Genomic DNA, 13,556 nt, shown 5'->3' with positions numbered 1-13,556 from the left:
ATGTATTGTGGTTGGCAGCTACACATCTTGGAAAGTTCTCACCAGGTTGGAATGTTCCTGTCTAAAGGTCCTAGCATAGGTTTAGCTGCAGTGTGCCTGGTGGTGGTGGTTTAGTTGCTAAGTCATATCCGACACTTGCGAGCCCATGGACTGTAGCCTACTAGGCTCCTCTGTTCATGGGATTCTCCAGGCAAGAATACTGGAGTGGGTTGCTATTTCCTTCTCCAGGGGATCTTCCCAACCCAGGATGATTCCAGCTAAGCCCTTTGAGGATGCAGGATTCCACAATAGCTCGACATATGGGAACCCCTAGACCTTAGCATGTGAGTGTGTATCTACCTGCTTCTGTTGTCACCCTCTGCCCCCTCTTAGGCTCAGAATGATGACCCTTTCCACTCTTGGGGGGCAGTTGACTAGGACTTCCCTGGTGGCTCAGACAGTAAAGCGTCTGCCTACAATGTGGGAGACCTGAGTTCGATCCCTGGGTTGGGAAGATCCTCTGGAGGAGGGAACGGCAACCCACTCCAGTACTCTTGCCTGGAAAATCCCATGGACAGAGGGGCCTGGTAGGCTACAGTCAATGGGGTTGCAAAGAGACACGACTGAGCGACTAAACTTTCACTTTAATGTTCCACTCTTGGGGTTTAATGATATGAGCCAGGCTGGCTCAGGCTGTCATACTAGCATCCGTGCCTCCAATGTACACAAAGTCCAGAAGTTTCTAAGCCGCCTTCTTTTCTAGGAAAAGAAGCACATTTCCAACTTTTGGGAAAGAAGTGTGTCTCATCGATCATTCGGTAAGGAAAGCAAACCTCAAGCACTTTGCCCCAACCCTGACATGCCCTTTGGTGGGAAGTAGAGCAGAAAATGTGGGTCCAGAAGCAGCATCTCATGAGAGTGTCAGCCAGTGGGGCCCATGGTTTAAGGGGCCATGCAAGCCCCCAAGTCTCTATATAGGGTCACCCACTGCATTCTGTGCCCCTCAGTGCCTCATGCTACCTTGAGACAGGGGTTTAGGAGGCATGGGAGAACCAATGCTGCCCCTTAATGTATCTGTTCTGGGCAGCTCTATCTGCTCCTGGGGAGGATGACTTGCCCTCTCCCCCAGCCTGTGGGTGTGGCAGGGTCATATGGGATGGATGTGGAAGGTTTTACAAACAAAGTTCTGTATGCAGACTGATGTGGACAACCGCAGAAAGAGCAGTCGTCCATCCTAGAGTTGGTTGTATTTCTCCATTTTTAGAAAGAGAGATCCAAGACTTGCTCATAGTTATGTGACTGTAAGTGATTGCACATCCCAGCACACTGGGTCTGCAGGCCCTGTGGTCCCCCTCCAAGTGACTGTGGAGGATCTCAGGAAAGTCTGCAGCAGCCGAGGCCCCTGTCCCTGCACTTGCCCTGGATGCCATGTCTTAACCTTGCTCCCTCTGAGTGTGGATTTACCATTCAGAGAGTGCCTCGGCTTGCATCACTAATGCAGCACCACATTAAATTCTGTTTTGTCTGCCTCTTGCTCAGATGTGTCCTGTCCCCAGCCCTGTTCATCGAGAGCCCACCTGCTGTGAGTGCCAGGCCAAATTTGGGGGCTACCTGCCAGTGCCCAGGGCTAAGGCAGCACTACCTTACTGGGTCCCTCTCTCCTTGAGACCCCAAAATCAGGTAGGTGACTTGAATCAGAGGTTCAGATTTATGGAGATATGATTGACATGTGATAAAATGGCACACATATGAAATGTCCTGTTTGATAAATCTTGACATATGCACACTCCCATGAAACCACCACCATAATTGTGATAATGTACAGTCATCTCTAGATATTCACAGGGGATTGGTTCCAGGATGCATGTAGATACCAAAATCCAGGGTGCTCAAGACCCTTGTATAAAATGGTATAGTGCACTACATGTACACAACCCTGAAAGGTTTCCTTGTACCCTTTTCAAAATTGTATTTATTTATTTATGTTTTGCTGTGCTGGGTCTTCATTGGTGTGCTCAGGCTTTTCCCTAGTTGGGGTGACTAGGGGCTACTCTCTAGTTGCAGTGCACGGACTTCTCTCTGTGGTGGCTTCTCTTGTTGTGGAGTATGGACTCCAGTAGTTGCAGCACAAAGGCTCAGTAGATGCAGCTTGTGGCCTCTGGAGTGTGGGCTCGGTGGTTGTGGTGCACGGGCTTAGCTGCTTCCTGTCTTGTAGAATCTTCCTGAACCAGGGATTGAACCCATGAACCATGCATTGGCAGGTGGATTCTTAACTACTGAACCACTAGAGAAATCCTCCTTGTTCCCTTTTGTAATTCCACTCAACCCTCTCTCCCCACAGTCCCCAGGCAACCATGGGTCTGTTTCTGTCACTATAGATTCATTTGCATTTCCTTGAATTTTATATAAATGGAATCGTATAGTATGTGCTTTTTTTTTTTTTTGGTCTGGTTTCTTTTGTGGTGGTGGTGGTTTAGTCGCTGAGTTGTGTCTGCCTCTTTGCGGCTCCATGGACTATATATAGCCCACCAGGCTCCTCTGTCCATGGGATTTCCCAGGCAAGAATACTGGAGTGAATTGCCATCTCCTTCTCCAGGGGCTTCTTTTGCTCACCGTGACTATTTTTGAGATTCATCTGTATGGTTGTGTTCATTGATAGTTCATTCCTTTTTATTGCTGAGTAGTGTGTTGTTATATGGGTAGACCATTCATCCAGTGAAAGACGTGTGGATCATTTCCAGTTTTTTTTCTATTTTGTCCAACAAATAAAGCTGCTGTGAACATTTGTGTATAAGTCTTTGTGTGAACATGCCTTCATTTTTGGACAAGGCAATGGCACCCCACTCCAGTACTCTTGTCTGGAGAATCCCACGGACGGAGAAACCTGGTGGGCTGCAGTCCATGGGGTCGCTAAGAGTCAGACACAACTGAGCGACTTCACTTTCACTTTTCACTTTCACACATTGGAGAAGGAAATGGCAGCCCACTCCAGTGTTCTTGTCTGGAGAATCCCAGGGTTGGGGGAGCCTGGTGAGCTGCCGTCTATGGGGTCGCATAGAGTCGGACAGGACTGAAGCGACTTAGCAGCAGCAGCAGCAGCCTTCATTTTTCTTGGGCAAGCACCTAGGAAAGGCATTGCTACATTGTATGGGAGGTGTATGTTTAGCTTTCTAAGAAACTGCCAACTGTTTTGCAAAGATGGTTGTTCTATTTTATATTCTTCCCAACAATGTAGAAAGTTCTGGTTCCTTCATGTCTTCATGAATGCTTGGCTTGGTGAGTGTTTTAATTTATGGCCATCTTAATAGGTGTTTATCTCATTGTATGTTTTTTTAATTAAAACATTTTTAAAATTTTGGTTTCAAAGATTATGGGATCTCAGTTCCCTGAAAAAGGACTGAACCTGCACTCCAGGCAGTGAAAGTGCAGAGTCCCAACCCCTGGACCACTAGAGAATTCCCTCTCATTGAGGCTTTAACTTGTTTATTTCCACAGTTACTAATGATGTTGAGCATATCTTCGTATATTTTTACCATATGCATATCTTACTTAATTTCTGTCTGTTCAAGTATTTTGCCCATTAAAAAAGTTGAGTTGCTTTTTTTTTTAATTACTGAATATTGAGAGTTCTTTATATATCTGGATACAAGTTCTTTATTAGATATTTGGTTTGCAAGTTCTCCACGTTTTTGACTTGTCTTTTAATTCTCTTATCACTGTCTTTCAAAGAGCAGAAGTTTTAAATTTTGATGAAGTCCAATTATCAATTTAATAATTTAGTCTTTTCTGGATCTTGCTTAGGCATGCCTGTCCCCAGCACAGTGGTGGATCATGGTTGTCTTTTATGAGGCTGAGGATTTCACTTCTATTTCTAGTTGGTTGAGAGCTTTTATCAGAAATGAATCTTTTCCGTTTTCAGGAAGACTTTGTGTAGAGTTGGTGTTATTTTTCATTTCTAGTGGTTTTAGATGTTGGCCTTGGGTCTCTGTCATATATGACAATGCACATGGCAGAAAGTGAGTCTTTCAGAGCCTTCCAAAAGCTTACCTCCTACCTTCTCCTCCTTTTCAGGGATAAAACATTCCCAGAAGCCCAAGCTTTTTTGTCCCCTTACCCCCTAGACCCTTTGTTGGCAAGTGGGGCTGGCTGATCCCTGACCTGGCCGCTTTGCATCGTAAACAAAGTTGGTTTCTTTTAACAAGAGGAGGAATGATTGCTGTGTGGGTGCCCTGGTAGCTCTCTTGTCATGTCTTTGGGACTCTCAGCAGGCATGGTTGCTCTCTTGATTCTCCACCTAGCTGTCCCTCTGGCCTGAACGTTCTCCCAGCTCTGCTCCCTGAGTCCCAGTGTTTCTTCTTTCCCAGTGGACGGTGCTGTGCAGGGAGCTGCTGTGGGCAGTATGGGGTCTTGTTGCTTCTGGTGCAGCACCTGTCATGGAGAACGGGCTTAGCAGGCATGGGTGGATTGAGTAGAAGTGGCCAGAGTATCCTTATCCTGGCGGGCAAAAGGGTCCTATTTGAGAGGGGTCCTGTGCCATGGTGACAAGGAGCCAGGGTGCAGGGAGATGCCCGGGTCTCCAGGCCTTGTCTTGTCTCCTTTGGAGGAGGTCCAGGACTCCCTTCCTCCTTCCTACGGCATTACCTGTGCTTGGCAGCACAACTTATACCCAGGCTCCAGTGTAGTCCTCCCGTGGCCTCAGGAGGTTGCAAGGGTTACTCAAAGTAGTTTTGATTATGTTTCATAATGTGAGCTGTGAGCACATGGTTGGAAATTCCCGCAGTGCAGCGGGGGTGTGGTACACAGAACTCTCTGTCCTACACCTCTTCCAGAGGTGTCCTCATTTGGCCTTCTGGAGGTTTTCCATGCTTGTGTTGCTTGGCTAGCAATGTACCAGTCACCCTAAGACCTTACTTGATACAGCAGTCACTGTGATAGCTCATGTGGCTGAGGGACACTCTGCTGGCAGCTTGGCCTCAGGTATCCCGATCTCGGGGTCAGTAGGCTGTCCCAGGCACTGTCTTGTGGCCATGGCAGAGATGTGAGGGCAGCTGGACACCTGTGAGGTCTTCAGCCTGACAGATCTGGCTACTGTCACTTCCTACTTATTCTGTTGGCCAGTCCAGTACATGATCTGACCAGAGTCAAGGGGCAGAGTCTACTCTTCTGGAAGGAACTGCAGAATTGCAGGGCAAAGGGTGAGGCTAGGGGTGGTGATGAGGCATTGGGGTAAGGGTCTGACCCACCACAGCTCATATACAAGCAACACTGCACACAGATTCTTTTTATTTTTTCTTACCATTTTTGATGTAAATGGTAGTGTGCTCTATTCACAGTCTGCATTTCTTACTTAATATTGCATCTCTGTGCTCACTGTATGTCAGGACAGACAGATCTGCATCATTCTTTGCAAGGCCATCCATTCCCTTTGTCCCTGTGTCCATTACTTATTGTCCCTTATTACCAGATTCTGGCTGTTTGGTCGCTACGGTCAGTGCTGCACTGAGTGTTCTTGAGCAAATGCACACGTGTCTTTGCTGGATGCAGTCCCAGAAGTGCAACTGCTGGACCAAAGACTATCCATGTTAGACTCTGACCAGTGTGGTCAAGGTGCTGGCAGAGTCCTCTCTCTCGCTGAGATCGCTGAGGCTCAGAGGGGCTAAATGTGGTACCAAGGGTGCTCCTGGAGGCCGGCAGTTTCAGGACGGAGCCAGGTCTCCTGACTCCCCCCATGTGTCCCACCACAGCACCACACCCTGCAGATGTGCAGGTGGTGGGTAATGAGGGTGCTGGCCGCCCCTGGGAATGTTATGATGGGGGGACCTGCTCCCTCAGCCGGGCAGTTGGGGTGTCCTGTGGGAAGGGTATAGGAGAGGCACTCTCCAGGGCCCTGTCCCTGAGGCTGAGGTTTTCTAGGGTGTGGATCCACCCCTCTTTGGACCTTCTCTTCCCTTCCTCTGTTAGATCCAAAAGATGGTCCAGTCTTATATTCCCAAAACCGCCAAGGCATGCCCCTGCCCATGCCACCGCTTTGGGGGCCACCTCCCGATGCCTAGGGATCAGGCCGTGATGCCCTACTGGGTGCCCCAGGTCCTGAGGTCTCACAAGAAGGTAAGAGGGAGGCTCGTATGGCAGCAAGGCCTGAAAGTGAGGGGGGGGCCGAGGGGGAACCAGAGATAAGGGGAAGGGTGCCGGGTTCCTTCCCCACAGTGGCCTCCATTGGTGTATGGGGGTCTCCTCCAAGCTGTGGCCTAGGGCAGCAGAGAACAGGAGACCAGTGGTACTCAGGGCAGGCCCAGGTCAGGTGTGCTGGTGGTGTTGGGAAGGGTGGGATACACCGCACCCTGAGGAGGGTCTGCTGCCACCTTTCCCATCGCTTCTTCTGCCCCTCCTCCTCCCCCTCTCCTCCTTTCTCTTCCCTTTTCTCCTCCAACTTGCTCACCTCCCTCCCTCTTTCTTCCCACCCCACCCTGCTGCTCCTTGCCTCCACTCTACCTCACTTCCCTTGGCCTGTCTGAGCACCCTGCACTTGTAGCCCTAGCCTGGCAGGCAAGGAGCGAGGGTTCTGGGGAGGCGCTGTAGCTCAAGAGTGTGTGCCCACTCTTCAGCTCTGTCTGGCTGCCTCCACAGCTCTGGGTTCCAGGTCAGTGTTTGTGGTGGGGTATGGTTGGCCAGGCCCAGCCCCGCTCAGTTCCAGGGCCACTCCTCTCCCTTGCTTTCTGAGTGTCCTGGAGTTAGAGGCTTCTTCTGCCTTCACCCACATTCCATCTGCTGGTTTTCTGTCACCAAGTAGCAAACTGTCACCAGAATTAAAACCTAGAGGCCTTTAAAAGAGAACATAGCTTGCATTCTGAGCTGGTCTTGGACCCCTTTCTGGGGGTCTCCAGGCTAAGTCACTGGGCCCCCCTCTTGGTGGATCACTGGGCTGATGGAATTGCCCATGTTCTTATCTTTTATCCTAGGTGGTGAAAAGGCAGCAGAATTTTAAAGGCGTCCCAGGTAACTCAGTGCACACGTGTCTCATCGCCCCCCTCCCCAAGAAAGATGGGGTTCTCATGAACATCATGATGGGAGTGGGGTAGACTTCTGTCATGATGGGTATAACACAGAGAAGGCCACAGTCTGGCACACACACCACTTCTCCGACACCTACCCTTACCCGGCAACACTAATCACCCCTCATCTTTTCCCAGTGAACCCAGAGAAGCCTCAGACTCTACCAGTTATCAATATTGACTCTCAGGATGAAACCAATTTGCAACCTGGGGTTAGGTGGTATCTGAAGTGTATTTTAAGCTCTAATCTTCTATAATTCATGATATGACTTGTGTATGTATGTGTTGTATATAAATATGTATTTATGACAGTGTATAGGCTTGTATGTTGACATATTTCTATATTCATGTATTCGTGACACATTGTATGTTCATGACACCACACTTATGCATATATTCATCATACAGTGTATACATATATTCATATGTTCGTGACAGGCATAGCATATACTCACATGTTCACAGCAGTTCATAATCATGACAAGGTGTGTTCACGTATCCTTATATGTGGCCTGATGTGCGTGTGTCCTCACACGCTCAGTCTCGGTGCGCCAGGAGATGGTGTCTGTACTTGCACCTTTACTTTCTCCATCTCTGAAGTGAGCAGAGGTGCTGTTCCTCACAGATGGTTGACATGGCTGCTTTCTCTGCATTGCATGTGAGCAAGGGAGTGGACGTGTTTTCTGCAGTCAGATCACACCCTCCCCTTTTTGAGTGCCCTTGATGGACTCTGTGGAGGAGGAACTGGAGAGAACTGAGAAGTTGGGTGTCTGACAAGGGGTTCTTGTGATGAGCAGGTGATTTGAGCGGCCCACCCAGAGCCTGGGTGTGCGCAGGTCGGGATAGAGTGGTTGGGAAATGAGTGGCCACTACCTCTCATGCTCACCTCTTCATGTAGAAGGTACTTAACTTTTTCCTGATTTTAAAAGCACAGTTAGGAGGAGCATGAATTGTCACAGCCTTTGGCAGGAGGTTTGGAGGTATCAATCAAATTTTATAATGTGAAGAATCTTTAATCCAACAAGCCCATGTCTGGGTAATATCTGTGGGCACTCCACGCATGTTTGTCTATAGCAGTGATTTCTTTGGCGAAAAATTGGAAGCAACTTAAGTGTCTCTTGGTGGGAGGATGGACATAAATAGAGGTGCGTTTGTGGCACCGGCTACCTAGAGTCCACAGCTGTTAGGGATGATGAAACGGACCCCCCAACACATTGCAATGTAGAATAACATGTCAGTGTAGCCCAGGCAATAGGACTCCACTAGTGTCAATTTCAGAGAAGGCAATGACACCCCATTCCAGTACTCTTGCCTGGAGAATCCCATGGATGGAGGAGCCTGGTGGGCTGCAGTCCATGGGGTCGCTAAGAGTCGGACACGACTGAGCGACTTCACTTTCCCTTTTCATTTTCATGCATTGGAGAAGGAAATGGCAACCCACTCCAGTGTTCTTGCCTGGAGAATCCCAGGGACAGAGGAGCCTATTGGGCTGCTGTCTCTGGGGGCGCACAGAGTCGGACACGACTGATACGACTTAGCAGCAGCAGTGTCAATTTAAAAATGAAAGCTCTGTTTATGTGTAGGTGAAGTTTGGTTTCGTGTGTCTGAGCTGACAGTCACAGGTAATCCCTGTGGGTGGGAAAGGGGCAGGTCAGTCCAGCAAAGAGAGGCTTTTGGGGTGTGTGTGTGTGCATGGTGAACAAAACAGATAGCAACACGTTGCCTCAAGTTTTAGGTAGAAGAGCCAGAAATCACTTTATTAAAAAAGTGGCTGTAGAATGAGAACCACCTGAGAAACTGCTCTTCTCACTGTATAGTCACCAATTTTTTTGGGGGGGGAGGGGTTTGTTTCCTTTATTATTATTTTATTTTATTTTTGGCCATGCTGAATGTGGGATCTTAGTTCCCCAACCAGGGATTGAACCCTTGCCCTTGGCAGTGAAAGCTCAGAGCCTTAACCACTGGACCACTAGGGAAGTCCCTATAGTCACCAATTTAGTGGTTTATTTTTATTGGTTGTTTTGGCTTTGACTACTCTGCATCTTTAAGAAAGTGTAAAAGCTTAGTCGTTTTATTAGTGAATCATGCATCCATTGATAACACTGTTAAAAATCAGTATTAATTTTTACTCCAGCCATGGTTTTATAGTTTAGGTGATTTATGTTAATAATATTTCAAGCCTCAAACCCATTCAAGGACAGGAATGAGAATGTATTCACAGGACAGGAGTGAGTGCCAGTCTCACTGCCACTAGGAGGTTAGGGACCCTTCTCTTCTCTGAGCTTCATACTTCTACTGCTGCTGCTGCTAAGTTGCTTCAGTCGTGTCCAACTCTGTGCAACCCCGTAGACGGCAGCCCACCAGGCTACCCCGCCCCTGGGATTCTCCAGGCAAGAACACTGGAGTGGGTTGCCATTTCCTTCTCCAGTGCATGAAAGTGAAAAGTGAAAGTGAAGTCGCTCAGTCGTGTCTGACTCCTAGCGACCCCATGGACTATAGCCCACCAGGCTCCTCCGTCCATGGGATTTTCCAGGCAAGAGTACCAGAGTGGGTTGCTATTGCCTTCTCTGGAGCTTCATACAGAGTGACCTAAAAATAAGAGATGGTTCGTTGGCCTCAAATCCAGCTGATTTCCATTTTAGAAAAATCTGTGTTTCTGATCTTTTAAATAGAGGGCTCATGTGCTTTTCTTCTTTATGCTCTTGTGATAGAGTTTTTTATAAAGAAAATATTGTTTCTATTTGTTAAGAATGTATTTTATATTAGTATGATTAGAGTCGGGGTACTACATTTTTAGTAGTAGCATATTAGTAGCATAGTAAAAATAAATAAGAGATATAACATCAAGAGGGTCACATGTGACCAAAGCAGGTCTTGAAAAAGCTAAAGAGCATTGAGGAGATAGAGATGTTTGAATTCCATTTGTGTTTGTGGTGGTTGTTTACTGCTTGTTATAGGAAGTTTCAGATACTCTGCAAAAGCCCATGTTCCCTTCCCTCGGCTACAGCCACGATCAGCTGATCAAGTCCTGGATGATTTGTTTTCTTCTGTGCTTCACCCACTCTATACGCCCTCCCAAAAAAAGAAAAAGGAAAAAGGAAAAGATTACTGTGGAGCAGATCACTACTAACTACCATATCCTTTCATTCATAAATATTTCAGTAGGCAGCTCTAAAAGATAAAGACTCAGAAAACAGAGCCACAAAGACCCACAGTTGCCCTAGAAACAAACACATAGCTGTGCTGTCTTCATTCTGCATAGGCGCTGCGTGAGTGCCCACACCCCAGGGCTGCGACCTGCCTTGCTGTGACACCTGGTTCCTTTTCCCGAGGGCTGTCTCATGGGTGCAGACTCGAGAGTACCCTGTCCCCACACCCCTCGGGGCCTGACTCACTTTCTCTGCCTAGAAGCCCCTCTGGATGTGCGCTCCGGGTACAACTGCTGGCGGATCTGTGGTGAAGGGCGCCATCTCCTGAAGTGGCAGCAGCTCCAGGCTCTTCACCAGGCTGGGCCAGTGGCCTCAGGGCAGCCAGAAAGCCCCCCAGCCTCCCTCCTGCCCCTCAACCTCAGCCTCCTGACACTCCTCCATGCCCTGCTGAGGGTCATGGAGGCCATCCGGTGAGCAGGTGTGGGTGGGGTAGTGGTGGCCTTGGGCTTATCTTACATCCTGGGTTTAGTTGAGTTGAGGGTGTGGGAGAACTTGGTTGTCACACAGCAGAGGGTAAGAGGTGGGTACCGCTCTGATTACTGTAATGTTGTTACCATCGGTTGCTCATACCTGACACACACATCTTCTTCCAGAAAATGCAAGGGAAGAACAAACCAGATGCATCAAGGTTAGGGCCAGTGGTAGGGTGGTGGAGCATCTACCCACCTTTATTTCCTCACCTCTTCCCTGTTCTCAAGTTTCTAAATTCCTGTGCCCTCAAAAGACCACTGGTTTCAGTTTCTGCAAACTTCTGTTGTGTTGTAGTGGGAAGTGGATTTTATGCCAGCCTGACCAGCCATCCCTCTGGAGTTTAAGCACACTAGTCTTGGGAAACCTGCTGCCTCTCTCATAGCCCAGCCCCGACTATCAAGGCTCCATATTGAAAAGCTCTTTCTCCAGCCTTGAACACACCTGGCCTTGCTCAGGCCTGCATTTCTCACCTGGGGCCCCACTCTGCCTCTGCCACTACCCAGGAAGCCTCCAGGGCAACCTCAGGTTCACTGCAGGGCCTCTCCTTACCTGCTTACTTGCTTTAGTCCCCTCAGTAACAGCTTTCCTCCTCCTCCTCCTCTTAACGCCCCAGTTTACCCATGTCCCCAACCATTACCCCATCCATCTTCTTCTTCCTGTTTCTTTTATCACACCTATATATAAATATACAAACACACACCAATATGTAAATAGAAGGCATGCAAATACATATATGCCAATGTGCACAATTAGAATTTACATATATTGACTTATTTACTTTTTGTCTGTCTCCTCCACCCAGTTGTAAGAGGAATGTTCTAGAAAATGTCCAGTATCTGAAAACAGTTTCAGATGTCTTTTGCCCAGTTTTTCAGTTGTTCAAATAGGAAACCAGCTCTGTCATTGTCACTCCATCTTGTCTGGAAGTGGAAATTCCTCTCCCTGCATCCTTCCTGGCCACTCTCCTAGTATTGGGCGCTCCCTGTGGTCACATATGACACCATGATGCACATTTGCATACAGGTGCCTACAGTGGACCTGGGCTGCAGCTTCTCCAGGGCAAGTGCCCCGAGGAAGGAGCTGGCCAGGGTTCTGTCAGCTTTGCATGATCTGAATGGATCAGCACTGTGAGACTTCCTTCTTCGTTTTTAAGTTTCATCTTTGTTTTTGTGTTTGCCAACTTGATGTCAAATTTAGTTGGACTCCCTGGTTCCCACTCTGGGAAGAGCAAAGATAGAAACTTGTCTGTAGATGATCCATATTAAGTATTAATAGGTGGTCCAGGTGGGCCAAAGGAAAATTACTAATTCTTTTATGGGAGGTGTTTGCTTCTGAGCCAGGATCTTGGGGCAGAGGTCAGGCACTAACCAGCTGTTAGGAGAAATTCCTTACCTGCCTGGGGTGTATGTTGGGTGCCCTGTGAGATCCCGCAAAGCACACACCCAGTTTATCTCAGGAGAAGCTGCTGGCCCATCTGCCGGCCTGGCAGAGGCTTGCTAGAACTCAGAGGTCATAGGAGAATGGATGAGCACCGACCCTGCCCAACAGGGAGCTCAGAAGAGTAGTGATGAGTCAGCCCTTGCCTCTGGCCTGGACTTGCTGTGCCTTCGTTTTATTCAGTTCCTTCTACAGTTCTGCAGAGCTGGTGTTCTTCTTGGAGCCCAGAAGGGGAGAGGGGGCTGGGGGGGCTGAGTGCCTCGCCTCAGGTTGCAGCCTGGACAGTGAGCCAGCCAGGGGGGCTCCCTGTCTCCTGCGCAGGCTCCTTAGTGGCCGAGTGTGCATGCTGCTGTGCAGCGGGGCTTCCTCCACCCTCCACCGCGGGGAGATTCATCACACGGGCCCTACAAGGCCAGTGTGGTTTCATTTTGGGGGTCAGTTCCTAGTAATTGCTTTTCTCTTTGCTTTCTAGCCAGCTTTTTTGGGTATGAAGTTGGAATCAACGGCTACTGTCAAGAACATCAACAAAAATGTCCATCCTCCTCAAGGTCTTTAACAAAAGCCATCAAATCAGGGAGAGTCTGTGATAGTCGCTGTTCTCTCAGTCAATGCAAGTTATTTATCATCAGGTGATTTTTAGTTGTAGTGGAGTTGCTGTGAATGTGGGTGAGATTCCATTATGAATATGATCAATAAATGTTATTTGTGAAATTCTTAAAGTGATCACTTTAAAAAAAATGATTTCCTCAGATTTTCCTTTGTGAGGGTTGGGCTCGTTCTCCACCTCTGTGTCCCTGTGGGCGGGGGGCCATCTCTGAACTTCTCTTCTCTTTGCAAGGACAGGAGATCCTCTGGATGTGGATCCTGAAACGGCTTTAGCATCTGTTTCATGTGGGTCTCACTTTAAGTAACATAAAATTGTATGCAGTTTGTATTTTTAAAAACTGAGATATTGTTCACATACCATAAAATTTACCTTTTTTGGAGTGATTTAGTTTTTTTTTTTTTTTTTTTTTGCTTTATTTACAAGGTTGTACAATTGCCACTGCTACCTAATTCCAGACATTTTCACCCCTAAAAGAAACTCTATACCTATTAAGCACTTACTCCTTGTTCCCTTCTCTCCTCACTCCTGGAAACCACTAACCTACTTTCTCACTTTTCCGATTTTATATAGATGGAGTATGTATCCTTTGTATCTGGCTTGTTTTCATTTGGCATAATTTTTTCAAGTTTCACTCACACTGTAGCTTCATTCCTTTTTTTATGGCTGGATAATAAGCATTGCAAGGACAGACCACATCTTGTTTACCTGTTCATCAGTTGGTAGACATTGGGTTACTGATACTTTTGGGGTATTATTAATAATGCTGCTGTGAACATTTATTTATGACTTTGGTGTCAGCAT

At 47.7% G+C, this 13,556-nt stretch overlaps 1 protein-coding gene across 1 annotated transcript; it reads left to right on the top strand.

Moving 5' to 3' along the window:
* C18H16orf95 (chromosome 18 C16orf95 homolog) lies at positions 671 to 12,833 on the top strand. The gene is made up of 6 exons (XM_018063264.1): positions 671 to 797; positions 1,519 to 1,659; positions 5,941 to 6,087; positions 6,939 to 6,975; positions 10,440 to 10,650; positions 12,621 to 12,833. Exons 2-6 carry the CDS (start codon positions 1,519 to 1,521, stop codon positions 12,637 to 12,639), a joined length of 555 nt encoding a protein of 184 aa, XP_017918753.1. The 5' UTR covers positions 671 to 797; the 3' UTR covers positions 12,640 to 12,833.

This window comes from Capra hircus, chromosome 18, assembly GCF_001704415.2.
Source record: "Capra hircus breed San Clemente chromosome 18, ASM170441v1, whole genome shotgun sequence".
NCBI lineage: Eukaryota > Metazoa > Chordata > Mammalia > Artiodactyla > Bovidae > Capra > Capra hircus.
This window is presented reverse-complemented; position numbering and strand designations above follow the sequence as displayed.